The sequence below is a fragment of the Ornithorhynchus anatinus genome, chromosome 7, assembly GCF_004115215.2.
Source record: "Ornithorhynchus anatinus isolate Pmale09 chromosome 7, mOrnAna1.pri.v4, whole genome shotgun sequence".
Lineage (NCBI taxonomy): Eukaryota > Metazoa > Chordata > Mammalia > Monotremata > Ornithorhynchidae > Ornithorhynchus > Ornithorhynchus anatinus.
In genome coordinates, this window is record NC_041734.1 from 34653085 (window position 1) to 34673136 (window position 20052).

A 20052-nucleotide genomic window follows, 5' to 3' on the forward strand; every position below is an offset into this window, starting at 1 on the left:
ACCAAAGAATCTAGCTCATTACAGATCATAGATATAAAGCTGCACTTCTCATAATATGAATATATTTTCTGTCAAATCACTTTGAGAGTAATATTGCCCTTTTGATAGAATTCCTTCACCATACCCCCAGCTACTCAGTGTTATTCACTAGTCTATAATTGTAGTTGGGACCATCGGTTAGAAAGAAAGCAAATACTTCCCATTAATCCTTTGGTAGTCATGAGAAATTAACTTGGTTTTGCTCAGAAGGAAGTGTCCAAGGAGACGAAATAACTTCCCAGGTTTGAAAATCTTTGAAATTAGTAAACCAGAATATTTTCTTTATGGAGAGCAGATTGTACCTAGCAAATTCAGTCTCCTTCTGTGTTAATGTGAGAACATGTGGACAGCATGAGAGGCAGCGTTGCCTAGTGGAAAGAGCCCAGGCCCGGGAGTCTGAAGGACCTGAGTTCTAATCCTGGCTCCGCCACTTGTCTTCTGGGGGACCTTGTGCATGTCACTTCTCTGTGCCTCAGTTACCTCATCAGTACAATGGGAAGTAAGACTATGAGCCCCATATGGGACATGGACTGTGTCCAACCTGATTAGCTTGTATCTACCCCAGCACTTAGTATAGTGCCTGGTACATAGTAAGTGCTTAGCAAATGTTAAAAAAAAATGTTAACCGGAGAAACAATTTTTACATCATCTTGCCTATCCTTCACTAAGGCTTGTGACCTTCTCCCTGACCAGCTGACATTGACCACTACAGTTTAGGTGGAAGCACAGCTGGCTTGTGAGCTGCACTCAGATTCCCACTAATGGTTCAGTTTCAACCTACATGTGATGGGCCCTGATGGGATGGGGTTGTGAGGGGGACCCAGAGAATGATGCTCCTCAGGTCTGCCCTGAGGCCAGTTCTATTCAATAGAGTGAATGACCTGCACAAAGCAGTTGAGTATACTCATTGCAAAATGCAGATGGAATAAAATATGGTGGGATTGCTAACATTTTGAAAGTCAAGGAGATAAATGAAAATGACAGACCAATTAGAAACATGATTACTGCAAAAACAGGATGAAATTAAGCAGAGACAAGGACAGTTGAAACTCATCTAGGAGTGCTGATGCTCTATGTGGTGCTTAGCACCCTTCTCCTCACCTCCCAAAGTAAATATCAGTCTGTAATATATTGAGAACCTGTGTGTAGACCACATTATTAAGGACTTGGAAGATCAATCAGTCGTATTTATTGAGGGCTTACTGTGTGCAGAGCACTGTACTAAGCACTTGGGAGAGTACAATACAACAGAAGACATATTCCCTGGCCACAACAAGCTTAAAGTCTAGAGGACGAGATTACACTCTAGAGGAGTATAATTATTGTTGGTAGAAATGATTTCTCTTCTCAAGGAGCTACAGCCTAGTAGAGAGAGGCATTAAAGTAATTTAGTTAGGAGTTAGAAGGAAAATTGGATAAGTAGATCAGTAAGTGCTGAAAAAATAGGGCATGTAAGTCATTATGTAAAGAAGGGTTGCCCGGGGTTGTGAGTAAACAAATGTATAGGTGGCACAGAAATGCTGTCGTGGTACATGAAGAGGGGAAGTGGGGAAATACCCTGGGGAAAAGAGAAATGAACCAGGGAAAGGTTGCCTGGAGAGGGTAGGATTTCAGAGGAACCTGAAGATGAGCAGAACTGTGTTCTGTCCAAGGTGAAGGGGGTTGGAGTTTCAGGCGGGAGGAATGAGACCCAGAGAATAGGTTAGCTTGTGAGGAGCGCAGGCTGGGGTAAAGTTTTTATTGAGTGTTTACTGTGTGCAGAGCTCTTGGGAGAATATATTGTAATAGACACAACAATTCCCTCAACAATGTAATGGTGGACAATACCAACAAGAGTGGGATGTGCAAAAGTCTGAGCTCTCAGACTTTTATTAGAGTAATGTGTCCAAATGTAGTTATGATACTTTAAAAAGAATATGGAAAAATTGGAGAGGGTCCAAAAAATACCAGTAAAACATAGATAAAGGAGTGGAGAAAGATTCAATCATCTAACTGTGTGAAGCCTATAGAAGAAAAGGTTGTGGATCTCATTGTCATTTTCTTCCCAAAGATTTAAGGAATTTACTGAGGAATGTAATGATCAGTTCTTCTCCAGGCCAAATGAGAATTGAAAATGAAGAAATTAGAGGCGGAGATACTTTGTTTAGCTATAACTTTCTCATTATCAAGTTGATAAAATCCATAGAATAAGCCACTAAGAGAGGTTATAGAGTCTCTATTCTCTGAAATGTTCATTGAAAGTCTGGTCACCCCCCTGCTTAGTTGGTTAGCCATTCACAGTCTTAGAGGCAAGAAAATTGGAGATCTCACGACCTCTTCCTTCCCATTTCTATGATTTAATGGAGACTTTAATCCACCCATTTGCTTGGTATTTCATACACTGTTTTACATTTTCTTTTATGCCAGTGGAAAGTCTAGGCCTCTCAACCATCTGGACCTTAAGGACACTGTAACAATCATAAGTCAATTTAAGTGGTAGTCCAGTGGTTGGTGGTCCAACAATAGACTTCAAATGCACTTTTTCCTTCCACCATTGGTTCAGTGGAAAGAGCATTGCTGTAGTCAGGACACCTGGGTTATAATTCTGATTGTATCTTAGCTGGTTTATGTGCGCCAGCACTGCACAGGCGTTTTAATAATAATGATAATAATGGTACTTGTTTACTTGTTAAGCACTTACGGTGTGCCAAGCACTGTTCTAAGCATTAGGGTAAATACAAATTAATCAGGTTGGACACAGTCTCTGTTCCACATGGGGCTCACACTCTTAATCCCCATTTGACAGATGAGGTAACTTAGGCCCAGAGAAGTGAAGTGACTTGCCCAAGGTCACACAATGGCCACTAGCATCAGACTTGATGTATCTGCCCGGGTTCTAAATCTCTAAGTCTCAGGACTAAGGGTCATCCTTCATTCCCAATGGGAGACACCATCACATGTCACATTATAACCTAGTAAAGTATCCCACAGTTGACTGATGGATCTCTACACCTTCCTAAGTACATTTAAAGCAGGGAGGCACCAAAATCACTTCGCCAAATGGAAAGAGCCTGGGCTTCAGAGTCAGAGGTCATGGGTTTGACTCCCGGATCTGCCACTTGTCAGCTGTGTGACTGTGGGCAAGTCACTTAACTTCTCTGTGCCTCAGTTACCTCATCTGTAAGATGGGGATTAACTGTGAGCCTCACGTGGGACAACCTGATTACCCTGTATCTACCCCAGTGCTTAGAACAGTGCTCTATACATGGTAAGTCCTTAAATACCAACATTAAAAAGACCAGTTCTGAGCTAAAGTTTTTGCTGAAAGGGCAATCCTAGAACCATCCCCTCTCTTTTATACTAAATTATGATTGTAAACTAAAGAATGCTTCTTAAGGATCACCATACCACAGTTTGTAACAACTAGCAAAGAAGAGACCAGCGGAGCACTGAGACTTAATGGAAAAATCACAGATCTGGAAGATAGGAGACCTGGGTTATAATACTGACTCTGCCACTTGCCTGCTGGATGACCTTGGGCAAGTCACTTTGCTACTTTGTGCCTCTGATTCCTCACCTGTGAAATAGGGATATAATACCTGCTCTTCTTCCCCTGTAGACTGTGAGCCCCAATGTGGAACAAGCACTGTGACTAATAATAATGGAATTTAAAGGCTTACTGTGTGCCAGGCACTGTACTAAGCACTGGGGTGGTTCCAAGCAAATTGGGTGGAAAAAATCCCTGTCCCACATGGGGCTCACAGTTTCAATCCTCATTTTACAGATGAGGTAACTGAGGCACAGAGAAGTGAAGTGACTTGCCCAAGGTTGCACAGCAGACAAGTGGCAGAGCTGAAATTAGAACCCAAGACCTTCTGACTCCCAGGCCTTTACTCTGCCCACTACACCAGTCTACCCCAGTGAATAGCACAATGCTTGGCACATGGTAAGCATTTAGTATAAACCACCCGAGCTGTAAGATGGTTTTGATGTTACTTGGCTTTCATGAATGGGTATGATTGTGATAATATGGAATTCTGGCTAGCTTGAAGTTGCTGAAGCATATCATATCAGCAAAAATTTACTGAGTTGGGAGAGGCAGCATGGCTTAGTGGAAAGAGCATGGGCCTGAGAGTCGGAGGACCTAGGTTCTAATCCCAACTCTGCCATTTGCCTACTGTATGACCCTAGGCAAGTCACTTCTCCGTGCATCACAGTCCTAGAGGCAAGGAAGTTGGAAATCTCAGGACCTCTTCCCATTTCTGTGATTTTTTTTTTTGCACACTTTCTTCTGCCCAGTTGCTTGGTGTTTCAGACATTCTGTTTTCCATGTTACTTTATGCCAGTGGGAAGTCTAGGCCCCTCAACAGTGTAGGCGTTAGGGGAGCTTAGTACCTGTTGTTCTTTCCCACTCAGTCAGTCCCATTTGGAATAAGGATTGTGTCCACCCCAATTAACTTGTTCTTGCCCCAGCACTTAGTAGAATGCTTAGCACACAGTCAGAGCTTAACAAATACCACAAATATAACTGCATAATAATAATAATAATGACACCCACAGCTCAGCTATTGCGCCAAGCCTTAAGCAAGTCACTTTAAATTCTCTGGATCCCAGTTTCCTCATCTGTAAAATGGGGAAAAATTCATATGTTCTTTCCCTCTTAGATCATGTGCCCTGAGGAGTTCAGGGAATGTGCCCAAAATGATTGTTGCATCTATCTACCCCAGTATTTAGGCACAGTGTGTTATGAGTACCAGAATTAATCAATTATATTTACCCATTCTTGGAGTTTAATCTCTTGGCTCACTTTCATAATTGGCATGCTTGTTCCAGGACTCACTTGCTGAAGTTGAGGAGAAATATAAGAAGGCTATGGTGTCCAATGCTCAGCTAGACAATGAAAAGATGAACTTCATGTACCAAGTTGACACTCTAAAGGATGCAATGATGGAGCTAGAAGAACAACTGGCAGAATCTAGGCGACAGTATGAAGAGAAAAACAAAGTAAGTATAATATAGATGAGTTCATTAACACGTATTATGAGGCCAGGAGCTTCTGAAAGACTGGGGACATGTCTATCGGAGTTGTATTTTGTTGTGATTTAGATTTTAGGCACCATTTCAAACCAGTTTATAAATAAGCCCACTATCCCTCTAGGAACTATTTTCTTTGACCCTTAAATAAAAATCAGATACCTAGGGCAATTTCCAGAATCTCTGTGTTTGTGTGGGTTTCGTTTTCAGGTGAAAGATTGTCGAGGCTTACCTTTCATTTCATTTTTGACTGACACTGAAAATAGAATTCATATTTCTTTCATCCATTCATTCATTCCATTGTATTTATTAAGCGCTCTGTGTGCAGAGCACTGTACTATGCACTGTGAAGACAACCCGGCTTGAGAATTCTATAACCATTATCAATATATAAATTATTTCAGTAATCTCCCTCAAATACAAATAGGCATGAATGCATTATTCAACAAAATTGTATTAGTAAAATTGTCATTTGCAAACTGTTTCATTGGGAATTGGGTTGCAGCTGAAGTGTATGATGTATATTACAATAATCTTTGCAATTAAGAAATATTTTCAATCATTCAATTTCCCTGTCCTCCTTCAACTGATCATATGTGTAAAGCCTCCAGCATTTGAAAATTTTAGGTGTTAAAATAAAATGTTCAGGGTTGAAATTGGCAGAATAAGCTGTTCTTTTGCAAGGGACTCCTATTTAAAACTGTTATTCAGCAAGATAGTCACTCTATAGAGATGGAATTTATGAAATTAATAAAAATTAAGACTTGGCTCAACATCAGGAAATAAAATGTTGTTAGTGATGCATATTGTGAGTTAATTTGGCAATAACCAGACTTTATATTAGTTTGGTCATTTGTCCTTGAAGATCCTTCATGAGATTTAGGAGAAGAAGCATGTACTTGTTATAGTTCTAGAAAATTGTTTTTCCAAGATCAAAATAAATTCTATTTTATTTCAAAGCAGTGCATATATCATGTAGTGTTTAAATTTAGACTTACAAGGAATTTGGAATGGGGGAACCTATCTAAACCCTTTCCTCCATAAAAGGACACATATTATTGATGATTATGCATTAACCATTTGGAACAGAAGCCTTTAATATATTTAGTATATAATATGTTTAGTACAACTCTCTATTTTTGTTCTTGAAATGCATATATTTTTACCTTTAAATGTAATTTTCTGACTAGAAGCTATTTCTCTAGGAATTTGAAAGGGAGAAACATGCCCATAATATATTGCAATTTCAATTTGCCGAAGTTAAGGAGGCTTTGAAGCAAAGAGAAGAAATGCTTGCAGTAAGTACTTTTCCTTAACTTATTTTTTGAATAATATTAAATTGAGCCTTTTTTGTAATTGGGATCAATGAGAAAGTGAGAATTTTGGATTGAATTCCAGTTGTCTCACCTAGAGTAATCGTGGTTAGCTGATTTCCCTAACTGAAGGTTGACCATCTTGTTTTTATTGAAAACTCGGTCATAGGAGGAAGCTTGTGCACTTTACTCTTTCTTTTGACCAAGAGAGCAGGGTGGGGGAAAAACCTTAGGTTATGGCCACCCCATAATTCATCCACAGCAGATGTAAACCCCACTTCCCCATATTAATCCAGTTGTTACAGGAAATCTTCCCTATCTGCTTATCAGTCAGTTGTATTTATGGACCAAGTACTGTGTGCAGAGCACCTTACTAAATACTTGGGAGAGTGCAGTAAACTAGGTGGGTATGATCCGTGCCCTTCCCCTGGTACCAGTGGCTTTCCTGATCTTCCCCCACTTCTCACCCTGAGGCCCAAATTTGCCCACCCCAGCCTGTCTTCCCACCCTCCACCCAACAAACACACACATCCCCCAGTGGGTATTTTTATTAAAAGTTATCCTGGTGCACTAGCAGTCACTACTGCCAACTGAAAATGTGTCACCGACCACCCTCCCACTTCCTCTTCCCGGCTGGTAATCAAAAGAAGGGGCAGTGTCAAGGCAACAGCACCCACAAGTGCAGTAACAACTATCAAATGCAGGCAAAATTACTGGAATGTAGAAATAGGAGTGGGTGAGGGCTTGGGGAGATGGCAGCAGAGGGGGTTGAGTGTGGGATGTGGGGAAGAGGCTAAAAGAAAGATGAGGAGGAGGGACATGAGATGCAGGTTTAGGGAGGGATGTTCTGGGTAACTTCTACTCACCTGTGAGGCTTAGGGGTAGTTTTGAAATGGAACTATTAGGTACTTCTTTGGGAAAACACATCCCACGACAGTTGTATTTTTGAAGAACGTCACGTGGCCATATTGTCCGGTCGGTCTGGAAAGTGTTTTAAGTATTGGTTTAAAACACTAATACTGAGTCACAGAATGCTATGGAACCCAAAATAAGCATGCACTGACCATGCCCCAGGCTGGATGTGGAAGTGAGGTGAGCAAGAGTATGGAAGGGTGGCAGAAGGTATTTCGATCAGTCAGCCAGGACCATCACAATTCCAGGAAGCCTACAAAAAATCCAGATCTATCATGGGCAAACTGAGGCAGAATCAGCCTGCCTGAAAGGGACTCAAGTTTTAGGACAAATACTTTTCTTGAATACACTGAGAATACCATTCTGTGTTTTCAATCCAGACACTATATGTCCTACCATTCTTCCTTAAAGAGTAGAGCAAAAGGATGAAAATGAAGGTAGTGGAATGAAGAATTCAGGGCCAAGTTTGCAACTAACATAGCAATCATTCAGATTTTTGGGGTAGTTAGCAAGTTTTCATAATCAAAGTCCTGAGAGGATCTACTGTAAATAAAAGGTTATAGAGGCAAGTTAATGAAGTCTGTAATGCTTGTTTTCATTAACCTTTCTATAAGGATAACTGTAACCATTTGTAAGGTCTTCTTTTCTTCTTGCTTAACACTTTTATCTGCTCTCTCTCTCATTTGTTTCTGCTCAGGAAATCCGACAGCTACAACAGAAAAATGAGAGCTATGTCAGGGAGATTTCTGATCTTCAGGAAACAATAGAATGGAAAGACAAAAAGATAGGGGTAGGAATATTTTGAGCCTTTGGAAATCTGTTGAGTCTGGCACTGAGTTTATCACATTTAATCCTGGCAAATATTACTCAGGCATGCATGACATTAAACATGAAGGGCTGTATTTTAACCAGGAATATGTTTTATGAAATGACTTGCCTGAATTCATTTAAAGTTAAAAAAAAAATCAACTCTTTTCAACAGGAGTCTAGATTTTCTTAAACACTGTGGTTTCCAGAGCAGCTAAATGTTGGGTACACAAATGTTTCGATCAGTCATTTAGTACTCACTGTGTGCAGAGTACTGGACTAAGTGCTTGGGAGAGTACAGTAAAACTGTTGGTGGACATGTTCCCTGCCAACAATGAGCTGGCAGTCTAGAGGACAAGCTTACAATCTAGAAATGATGTCTCTTGGTAAAGTAGACCTCCATTTGTTGGGGTTTGAAGCTCAGCATTCTTTCACCTTCATTTCCTTGACCTTTTTATAAGAGGAATTTGGGGAAGAGCCACCTTGCTGAAGGGTATCAATATACTGCCCTGGATACAGCCCAAGGATGTGTGTCTTAAATTCATTTTTCTCCACCACTGCATAAGATGAAAGCTTACAGAAACTGTTTCTTGACATGGAAGAGTAGTGAGAAGAATCATGTAGCTTGCAAACATGTGAGTATGGAGGAAATAATCCCCCAAAGGGGTAACTATTCCCATGAAAAAGAATTCAGCCCAAAGTCCGGAGACTCCTTTGCAGAACAGTCTACTTCTCTGACTTCCTTTGGCACTAGCTCAAGACTCTCTTCTCTTTTTTTCCTTGTGAAGCAGTGGTGAGTGGTCTAAAACTGGAGAACCAGGAGGGGCACTAGCTCCACTTTGTTCTTCTCTTCTAACTTTGTTTTATTTCTGGAGCAACCAAATCAGTCAAACATCACTTTCCCCTTCTCCTCCCTCCATTCACCCTTCCCTCCTCCCTCCCTTTTCCTCCCTCCCACCTTCACCTAGATGTGCTGATAGAAAGAAAAGTCCTCTCAGGCTTGTGTGTGCTGTGTTTTATAAATTGTCAGCAGGTGCCAGTGTTGTTGTCTTTCATTTTTTTTGTTGTTGTTGTTGTTATTATTCCCAAGCCCAGTAAAGAGATTGGGGAAAGCTGCAGTGGAAACCAAGGGATTTTCTCTCCCATCTAGGGAATGTGAAATAGGGTATGACAGTGATCTTTCCAACCCCAGTCTGTTCATCCTCTCATTCACCCAGGCAACTGCAATTAGTGCTGCTCCTTAAATGGATGTGAAATTCAGTAATTGAAAACTTAAAATGATGTGCGTTGGACTCAGGCCCTAATTGGTAATTAGGGGTCTCAAATGTATAGCATGTATAGGTGGTAGATATGGCTCTTAGTGGAAACAGATGTTTCTGGAGGCCCAGCCTTCCCAATTTGCAGACCTGAGTGAAAAGGCTGTCCTAGGTCTCTGCTCCTGCTCCCTCTGGCTTCTCAGAGGATTTAGATGGGAAGGGGAGCAGCTTATTTGCCAGCATAGCCTCCGTGACTGATTGAGCCCTCACCACTGCCCTTCCCCCAGCCTTTCTCCTGCCACTCTTTTGTCACCTTTTCTGTTCCCCTCTACTCCTGCCTTTTCCCTTTACTCTCCCTACCCTCCTCCTTCCCTGCTCTTCCCCTCCTCCTTCCTTGTTCTTCCCCTCTCTTCTCCCTCTCTCTCACCTGCCTTCTCCCTGACCAAGCTCTCACCATGAAGCAGCTCTAATGACATCATGTCATGGGTCATAAATTGAATGACTGATTGCATACCTACTACTCAGAGTTTTCACTTTTTTTTTTTACCTCATCTGCAAAGAGAGGTTGATGAATCCTGGTCTAGAAAATACTAAATTGCCCAGTGAGGGATTACTGTAGTCTACTTTTTAAATTACTTGACGGTTATTAACATAAAGTACAATGTCCACTATATATTAATCAGGACAACACCCAGTCCTTGACTTTTGGGACACATGCCGAAAGATTTGTATAGTAATTTATGAATATTTTGTATTGTTATGCTCTTGTATTACATTTATGTATGGCATTGGAATCAGACAAAATTAATTATCATATTTGTTAAGGACATTCTATGTGCCAAACATTATTCTAAGCACTGTGGTAAATATAAGGTTATTAGTTTGGACACGGTCCTTTTTTATGGTATTTGCTAAGCTCTTACTATGTGCCAGGCACTGTACTAAACGCTGGGGTAGATACAAGCTAATCAGGTTGTACTGAGTCCATGTCCCACTTGGGGCTTAGTGTCTAAGTAGGAGAAAACTGAGGCACAGAGATGTTGTGACTTGCCCATGGTCACACAGCAGACAAGTGGCAGAGCCTGGATTAGAGCTCAAGTCCTCTGGCTCTTAGGCCTGTGATCCTTCCATTAGGTCATGCTGCTTCTCAATATTAAGTAGCATATTTAAATTACAGTGATAAAACTTCTATTTCAAATATGCCCATAGTATATTTCCTCTCCTACCTATTCCCTATTAAATGTCTTGAGGACCTAAGTCCCAAAAATACGTACTCTATCTGATATTGGTATTGTCCTGTCCTTAAACTTCATTATTTTTTTTCCTTTCTGTACACCTGAAATCTTCTTATTCTTTCAAGTTTTTTCCTAACATTGCTTTACTTCCCTATACTGTACTTTCCCTTCTCTCTGGGCTCTACTGCAAATGTAGGCATTAGAAAGACAAAAAGAGTTCTTTGATTCCATAAGGAGTGAACGTGATGACCTTAGAGATGAAGTAAACATGCTGAAGGAAGAATTAAAGGTATGAAGCTAAAAGCGGCAACCACCATTGTTATACCAGTAAAGTGCCTATTCTTTTATTGACGATATCTATCCACTGTTCAGACCCTGGATTTTATGATGTTAGTCTCTTTTCTGTTGAGCAAACTAATTCTTGAAGTAAAATAAGATGGGTGTTCTTTTATATAAAACTATTATCGTCATTATTATTTGTAGAAAAGTGACTCGGAACATAGCCCTAAACTGGATGCTCAAAATGTATTTAAAGATCATGTCTTTTGTTCTAAAGAAACTTGTAGTCCTATAAGAAAACCAAGGCTGATGAATATAGGTTTCCACAGGTTTCCATATTTATGGATTACAATGAGTAAGTTATTGCAACCAGTAGTAAATGTTTAGTAGGCTTAAGGATCTTTCTGAAAAAGTCCTGAGAAACTTGGGCCAATTGTCAACCCAAGCTGCCCATCAAAGAGCAACTTGGTGGCTAGTTAGTATATGACAGTCACCAGCACATGACAATTATGAATTGGTTCATAGGGGATTTACCTAAACCCTTGCACAGTAAAATTAATCAATGGTATTTGAGGGCTTAGTATGTGCAGAGCATTGTAGTAAGTGCTTGGGAAAGTAGACTGTAAATTCTTGGAAAGGGACCATGTCTATTTTGTAATTTCCAAGTGCTTAGAACAGTGCTCTGCACACAGTAAGCGCCCAATAAATATGAGTGACTCACTGAAAGTACAGTGCACTTTACCTGCCCATAAAGAGTTTAGAGTCTAAAAGAGTGGGGAACAGACATTAATATAAATTACAGAGTGGGGAATATTAGCAAAAGGAGTTAGGGATTTTAGGACAGACATCCCTAACTTTGGAATTGGGTGTCCAGAGGTAGGGTACAAAATATTGATGCATTTCCTCTAACCATCTTTTGCCAGCACTACTGTGGATCAAATATAAGTGAATCATTAGGCTAGTACTATCTGTATGTTTGTAAATGTAACTCATCTCTGGTACCCCCCAAAATATGATACCTCTATGTGCAAGTACTGTAATACACTGTGGCGTTGTAGGAATTTATAAGAATGAGTAGACGGTAGGGGTGGGTAATGGAATATGCAAGGCGGAAAAAATGGGAAGTTTCCTTAAGGAAGGGGCTTTGAGCTATAATACTCTATTTCAAGCAGAAAGTATAGCTAAGGAAAAAGACTAAAGTTTGGAGAATGGTTTAAAAAAAGACAAGCTTTGTTGAGCGGAGTACAGAATGGGGGAGAATGGGAAATGACAGTAGGTGTATAGAGTGGAGAGCTTTGAAGACGATGAATAGGAACTTATATTTGATCCAAAGGCAATGGGGAATCGCTGAATAGTGAATAGCAAGCTATATAATTATGATATTTAAGTGCTTACTATTCATCAGTCAATTGAACTATGTACAGGGCACTGTACTAAGTGCTTGGGAGAGTACAGTATAACATAATTAGCAGACACTTCCTTGCCCATAATGAGCTGTGTGCCAGGCAGGGTATTAAGCATTAGGGCAGCTACAAGATAATCAGCTTAGGCATAGTCCCTGTCCCACAGTCTAAGAAGTAAGGAAACAAGTAGTTAATCCTTATTTACAGATGAGGCGACTGAGGCACCAAGAAGTTAAGTGACGTGCCAAGGTCAAATAGGTAAGTGACAACCTAGGATTTGAACCCAAGTCCCTGATCCTCATGCCCAGGGTCTTTTGCTAGGTCACACTGCTTCTCATGTTTGGAGAAAGGTAGATGTCTTGAAATTTTTAGAGAGAGAAAGCTGGGACAAAAACATTCTGATCTCAAAGACATTTTAGTTATTCCTAGAAAGTACTCCAAGGTTATCTCCATTGGAAGTAATGAACAAGTTCAGACATGGATTGCAGAGCCCCAACAGATGTGTTGAATGTCACAACTAATATTTTCTCTGCTCAGATATTGTAATAATAATTGTGGTATTAAAGTATTTACTGGGTGCCAAGCACTGCACTAATCTTGGGGTAGATAAAAGATAATCAGGTCATATTCAGGATAATATGTCAGTACACCTCATATGGCAGGGAATATTTTAAAAGTTTTTTCTTAAAGGTACTCTTTGCTGTAGCAGTACATACTGTATCTGCAATTTGGCACAGAGTGCAGAATGAAAGATTCTTACGTTTTCCATGAATAGGACTGTTAGCTTCACATTCCTTAGCTGTTGTTTTGCACTTCCTGCAGAAACATGGAATTATTTTGAATTCTGAAGATGCCACTAATGGAGAGATTTCAGGGGGGCCAAATTACGATGGACCCCTGGGGTGCCCTGCCAAAGCAGTCAAAGAGGCACAAGAAACAGCACATGCCCTAAAGGGAGCAGGAGATGAGACGTTAGGTAAGTGCTCCTTGTCTCCTAAATCTCCCTCTTTCCAGTCATTCATCTTTGCTAATTTGAGCATCTGTCACTTGGAAGTTGACTAACCACACATGGCATGCTACTGTGTAAAATCATTTCCTGTGTGTTTTCTCTGCTTGATAGTAATCTCTCAAACATGTTGTCATGCACATTTCTTTTTCTGTTCCTAAAAGATGGTTTAGTTCAGAAAAGTTTCTGGTTGCGAAGACAGACAGTACTGCATTTTCAGTATTTAGTCATAGTGTGTTCTTCAGTTATGGTCCAAGCTCCAGCTCTCTCTACTTAACACAATTTAGAGGGGAGAGATGGGGGATCTATAAGTGTAGCAATATGGTAATGATGAGAGATGCAAAGGAAGAGCATTTGGAATTCCTATTTATATATTTAATATTCCAGGTATTTACAGTTGCATGTGTTTTTGAAAATTTGGAACATCCTCCAGTTGGTGATTTTTGGTCACTGTAGTAAAGTACACTTTAGGTGTAGAGCACTACACAGATAGGGAAATTGATAGCTATTGCATTACTATTAACATAGCATTGATACCCTCCCACATTCTGCTGCTTTGTCAGTTCACGTTGCTATGTGAGGAGTTTCTGCTTCTGAAAGGAGAGATTTGATTGGCGGAATTCATTTGAATGTTCGTAGTGGTAATAGTGTAAAATGTTTATTGTGTGCAGAGCACTGTACTAAGTGCTAGGAGAGTAAGCCTATGGAAATTAGACATGGTCCCTCTCCCTCAGGGCTAATTGCTAAACACTTCTGTCAGTTTTCTAAATTTTTTTCTTTAATGGTAAGATTCCATTCTGGAATTTTAGGTAGTTTTGGAAATCGAAATCTTCACATTTTGGTAGTCAATCTGAAGTAATCATCAGATGAATACAAATGTTGATATTTCTTCACTAGAATGTAATGGGAAGATGGGGAGAAGAAAATCATCTTTACTTTCCCCTGGGATATAGGCCATTTGTATGTTAATTACCTGAGTCGTTCAAGCCACCACAAGACTACTTAATACATTTCTTTCAGTTAGTATTAAATGGTTCCTCAGTGCCCTGAAAAGAGTTCAAACAAGTCCCTCAGCACCCAGTTTACCAACAACTAGCTAGGGAAGTCAGACTCATTACAATTCAAAGGAAGTGACCACAGCTCTCACTTGGAAGAGTGGTAGACAAAACTGAAGGTAGCAAACCAGATACGTTTCAGAAGTGGCCTTTGCCAGAAAAACATCGGAATGACTTTTTTAAGTGCATTGCACATTGTTCTAGCTTGAATGAGTCTTTTGTTAATAAATAAATAATTACCTCTCTGTAGTATTCACCTGGCCAACCAGTTTATGAACACTTCAGAGTAATATTGTCAGCCTCTTGAAAACAATCCCCAAAATGTCATTAGCTAAAGCTAGGGTGGAGGAAGAAAATGGTTTAGCTTTATAAGCCTATTTGGAGGTTGGGTTTTTTTATATTTGTTTTTTCCTAGATATTCTGGGGGCTGCTTCTAAAGGTACTTACGGAGGCACCCAGGAAAGGATGCTTTGTTGAGTTCTTTGACCTCCCAAGTTAGACCAAAGGTTAAATGTTGAGACTAAAATGTTTGAACCTGAGAATTGAAGTATTACTTCCGATTCTAAAGTCTGTTATTGTTCACTGTCTTAGTTTTCATTGTGCTACCTGTAGTAATGCTCTTTCTGTTTGGCAAAGTTCTGGATTTCTTCTTCAAAAATCAGTTCACATAAAGTGCCAGAAAAACACTTTTGCCTTTCAGGTGGTGGTGGGTTTCACTGTTTGACAATTTACTAATTCAATTCCTGCTTTGCCGCACAAAATTGGCAAAGGCTGATCTTTGATTAACTGTGAGTCTTCGATTCTTTTTCTTTGGGAATGGGGGTTGAGAATGTTTTTACCTAGCGATTAAGTGGTCACCACATCATGTGGTCCCTTCAATTTTCTCAATGGTCTTTTAGGAAGAACCAATGAAGTGGAGATGAAAAATGAGATTTTGGAGAATGTGGGGAAAAGAGAAATCTTGCAGAACACTGAGCATGAGCAACACAAAGAGGACACTGTAAAGGACTTTACGGAAATAAAGACTTTACATCCTGATGAAAATGCAGAGTCTAAGAAAACCATTGAAGACAATGCCACATCACCAGGGATGTTAGCAAATAGTGAAAATGAGGAGCAAATTAGAAGTGAAATTCCAGAGGGTAATTCTTTTCCACCAAGTGGAAAACAAGTTGAGTTTAGCAAGGATAAGTACATATCAAGTGATAAGACTTTAGCTTTCTCAGTGGTTACTAAGGAGTCTGACCCCTTGTGTGATTTAAATCATGAAAACTTGAAACACAATCAGGAAACACCAGGTACACACCAGCATCCTGGGGATATGATTGTCCAAAACGAAAGCCAAGAATTTGTCCCAAAGCAGCAAAAAGACCAACCCGAAGATTTAAAACCTAGTGAAGGAAAGGATATTGGGAAACTATGCCCTGAATCTGGTAATTTAGGAACATCAGAAGTTGCAGTAGCTTATGCAGCTAATGAAAGTCAAAATGAATCAGTGAGTTTAGTTGATTCATCAGAGGTTTTGCCTCTCTTCTCAGATAGTGATCATACTTTGGGAGAACAAGAAGTCATGCCAAAGGGGAAAGAAGGTGATAGCAGCGGGGGAGCTGAGGCTGGAGATAGAATTCCTCCAGATTTGGCCTGCAAAAGGAATCTATCAGAGTCTGGAAATGATACAGATATACAAAATGAAAAGGATTTGGTAGGTAGCTCTGAAGTGTTGAAAGTATTGAATGACTTAGAAAAGGACCAAGGAAATGGGGAAGCATTGAAGCCTAAGGAATCACTTCTAGACACTAGTCTTAATAAAGAAGACCAGAATAAAGAACAAGTCAGTCCCAAAATCAGTGAAGAGAAGGAAACTGAATTGAAGGAAGAGGCGCTCTCCCAGACAGAAACTCAAAGAATTCAGTGTTCTCCAGCTGAGAGTAGTCAGCTGGACGAAGTAGATGGTAGCACCTTGGAAATGGAAGGTGAATCTCCAAATTTAACTGTAGCTCTTGAAGAAAAAGATGGTAAAAAGGCAGAAGATGGTAGCCAGGAAGTGGGTATTTCTGATCAACAGGAAGAAACAATTGAATCAAGCAATGACACAAGTAATTCATCACAGAAAAAAACAAAAAACAAGAAAAAGAAAAACAAAAAGAAAAAAGCACTGTGTACCCCCAGTGAATCATTTGAAGATGTTAAAAGTGAGGTGGTATTTCACGATGCAGACTTAAGTGAAGTTAAAGAGAAGGAGCAGGTAGAAATTGAAGATTGCATTCAGCCAACAGACAAACAAGATGTGGTAGCTGAAGTTAAAGAGCAGGAAACTTTGGCAAATACTAGTATGCCTGTGGATTGTCCCGAAAAACCTAAAGCTGAGTTAGAGGGGAGGCTTAATCTAGAGACAGATGAAGTAAAGGGTCAAGAAAATGAAAGTACAGTGGAAGCGGGTGAAAAAAGTGGTCCTGATGATGAAACAATATCAGCAGCCGAAGTTAATGGGCCCAGAGAATCAGATAATACAGATAACCCCCAAACTGATAGTACATTCAAGGACACAAGTGATAATGCCCTAAAGAATACCAGTGAACAAAGTACCCATGAATGCAAGACACACGAGCTGGAGAATGAAGAAGTATCCTCGAGGACCCAACAAGAAAATACAAATGTTTCAGAGGAAACTAGTGCCCTAACTCAAGGAGAAATTACTGAGGAGGAATCAGAGGACCAAATAGAAACTGCTGAAAGTGCTCTAGATAGTATTGATGCAGAAAGAATGGATGACCCAGTGGAGCAGTTGGGAAAGTTCCCATCAGGAAGCAAAGAGGATATCAGAGGGGGTAGCAAGGGGAAAGGTAAAAATAAGGAAGATTGCATGCTATCATGAGTACACTTAGGAACACTGATGCTGGTTATGGATCATAAAATCAGATTAAGGAGAAAACATTTAAAGGAAGAAATGCACTTTGCACAATATATTAGGAAAACTTGTTTGTCTTTACTGGTGAGAATTATAAAATATGTTGTAGTGAGTATGTACTAAATACCACAAGTGACCAAGTTATTTACTTATGTTAAGACACAGATCTTTTTAAATCTGTTGACTCGTATTTAATCTCTTGGGTTTATAACCATAACCATATCATCAAAATTAGAACATGGTGCACAGTTATATTTGCTTAAGCTTAATTAACAGACAAAAACAAATTAATAATATTCACTTGTTTTCTGTTGAAATTCAAAGTTACTTCAGTTTATTTGATTCCCGTCCTTAGTTTGTTAGTTTGTCTGCTGGTAGCCATGTCTTTGCTACTTCACTGAAACCATCAAATAGCATTTTGACATCAGTAAGCTGTACTAAATCCTCAACTTGGCTTGCCTCAGGCTTAAAATATAGTTGCTAAAACTATTCTTCCCATTTTAATGGAAACCCTCTAAAGTAAGTAGTATGTAATTTATACCTGATGAGCTGCCGTATTATACTTAAGTGAAAATCTGATCTGCTCCTTATAAAAAAAAAAACAAACAAAAAACTTCATTTTTTTAAAAGTGAAGCCTGAAAGTCTTAAGGCTATTAGCTATTTATTCCTTTCTAAGGACTATGTGTGTCTACAAAATCAAGTCTTCTGAACAATACTTTAAAACATATTTGGACTTTTTCATTGTTTTATAGTAAAGTTTTAGTTCACTTGATGTGGGCAGATTTTCTATCTGGTGCATTTTTTGCAAAATCATAAAGTCTATTTTTTCCGAGAGATTGTTTAAATAGCATTTTGCATTTTGGGGGAAGAAGTATAATTTTTTTAAATGGGTCTTCCTTTTTGCTGGTATTTTTTGAATGTCTGAATTTTATTGAGGTAGTCCTGACCAAAGATATTTAATAGTACTGTTCAAAACCAAGCTCCTAGTAACAAAATGGGTTTGAGTCTTAAATAACAGAATTCATCCTGATTGCTACCTGGAATACCACCACATTTTTGCTTATTAATTTCCTCGTGGAAAATTCTAGATTTGACCTGCCTGAAGGAAATGTATGTTTTGTATGTTAAAAAAATAACTGTTAAAATGTTCAAATGTTAAAATTCAAAGGGAATGCATATTTTGAAAACTGTTGACATTTGTAGTTATATTCTTTGGCTTTGTTTTGCTGTTACACAAGAAAACTGAGTGCCCATAGACCAAGTCTTTAACAGTATTTGATATAACAAATGTACTAAGTTGTATATAATTGAAATAAAAACATTTTATAATTTAAGAAGTCTGACAAGCACTGTTTTCCCATTATGTAGAATTATTCTGGGTTTGGCAAGTATTTCTCTAAATAGTATTTGCAAAGAAGTTTGAATTTCTCTGCCATTTGTTTTGTAGCTTTCCACACTTTTTCTTGATTAGAAAGATGCTGAAGCTCAAAAATGTAATTTTACTCCATTTTTCAACAATGTCAACCTGTGGCAATATTTTGGAAATATACAGAGAGTGTCAACTGTATTTCTACTTTGTTTCCAGATTCTAGATCACCCTGAGCCAGCAATAGAGTGACAAAGCCCACTCAATTTTTTGGAAAATTGGGCAAATCATTGGCGCTCTTACTAGCCAAGAATCATAAGGCTAGAAGGCACCAGAATGCTTGCTGGCCTTGGCAAGATTCTGTCAGTCAGTCAGCGGTATTTACTGAGCACTTACTGTGTGTAGGGCACTGTACTAAGTGCTTGGGAGAGTACATATAACAATATAACACACATTTCCTGCCCACAGTGAGCTCTCTACCACCCCTGAAAATGAGTGTCCCTCTAATTTTCAAAGCTTGTATCCATGAGGAAATCGCATAATTTTCCTCATTACCCCATTGTGGTAATTAACAGTAGTTCCTAGGTTCTTTCACTTGATTTCACATGCTGTTTCACCCAATGTAGGGTTTCATTCCCAGGTGATAATGCAGAGTAAAGAGAGAAATCACATCAGCAGCATCAATCAAATTTACTGAGCACTTACTGTATATAGAGCATCGTATTAAACGCCTGTGAGAGCACAATGTAAGAGAGTTGGTGGATGTGTTCCCAATGTATATAATAACTACTCCTTCCTAAGCCAATGTAAGTTCAAGAGAAAAATATAAAATGTACATCTGCTCCAAAACACCTCATTTCTTACAGTTAGTACAGGTATACAATGAAGGGGGAAAATATTTAGAAAAGTTTTCTGAGAACTAAAAGATAATTAATTGATATTTGCTTTGGAATTTATTTTTAAAAAGAAAAAGGCTTTTAACATTTGAGAATTGCAGTTTTTCATTTAAAATTTGGCTGTGTTCAGCTAACAATGAGGAGACCTAATGAGTTTACTTCCTGATATTTCATAATCATTCTTTTCAATACATAGGGCTCACCATATGCTTGACGTTGTGAAAGTCAGTCCAGAAATGCTGCTAGTCCTTGTGCTAAGAGAACTTGCTGTCTTAAAGGAAATTCATGTCTTGGCTACAACCATAAAAACAGAAGTGAAATAAAGTAGGTTTCAAAATAAGCATTTGGGATGTTCTCCATAAGAGGAGGATTTTGACAGAGATCCCAAATGAAATTTGGGGACCAGTATTACACATTCGGATGACACTGAATACTAAAGTAATTCATTTTGCTTTTTTAAATGATATTTATTAAGCTGTTACTATGTGCCAAACACTGTATTAAGCACTGGGATAGAGAAGCAGCATTGCCCAATGTGGAAAGAGCTCAGGCCTGGGACTCAA

General features: G+C 39.2%; 1 protein-coding gene across 33 annotated transcripts in view; it reads left to right on the forward strand.

Moving 5' to 3' along the window:
• The window catches only part of LRRFIP1 (LRR binding FLII interacting protein 1), a 192386-nt gene that overhangs the window by 162879 nt on the left and 9455 nt on the right, over nt 1-20052 (forward strand). For 24 of the 33 annotated variants that reach the window (XM_007668358.3, XM_039912596.1, XM_039912599.1 and 21 more), the window contains 6 exons: nt 4852-5022; nt 6258-6350; nt 7975-8067; nt 10772-10864; nt 13080-13233; nt 15218-18561. In XM_007668358.3, coding sequence (XP_007666548.2) covers nt 4852-5022; nt 6258-6350; nt 7975-8067; nt 10772-10864; nt 13080-13233; nt 15218-17193 — 2580 coding nt within the window. In that variant the 3' untranslated portion in view covers nt 17194-18561. Of the gene's footprint in view, nt 1-4851; nt 5023-6257; nt 6351-7974; nt 8068-10771; nt 10865-13079; nt 13234-15217; nt 18562-20052 lie in introns of those variants that run through there. The other 9 variants (XM_039912603.1, XM_039912616.1, XM_039912618.1 and 6 more) reach the window with 3 other exon arrangements.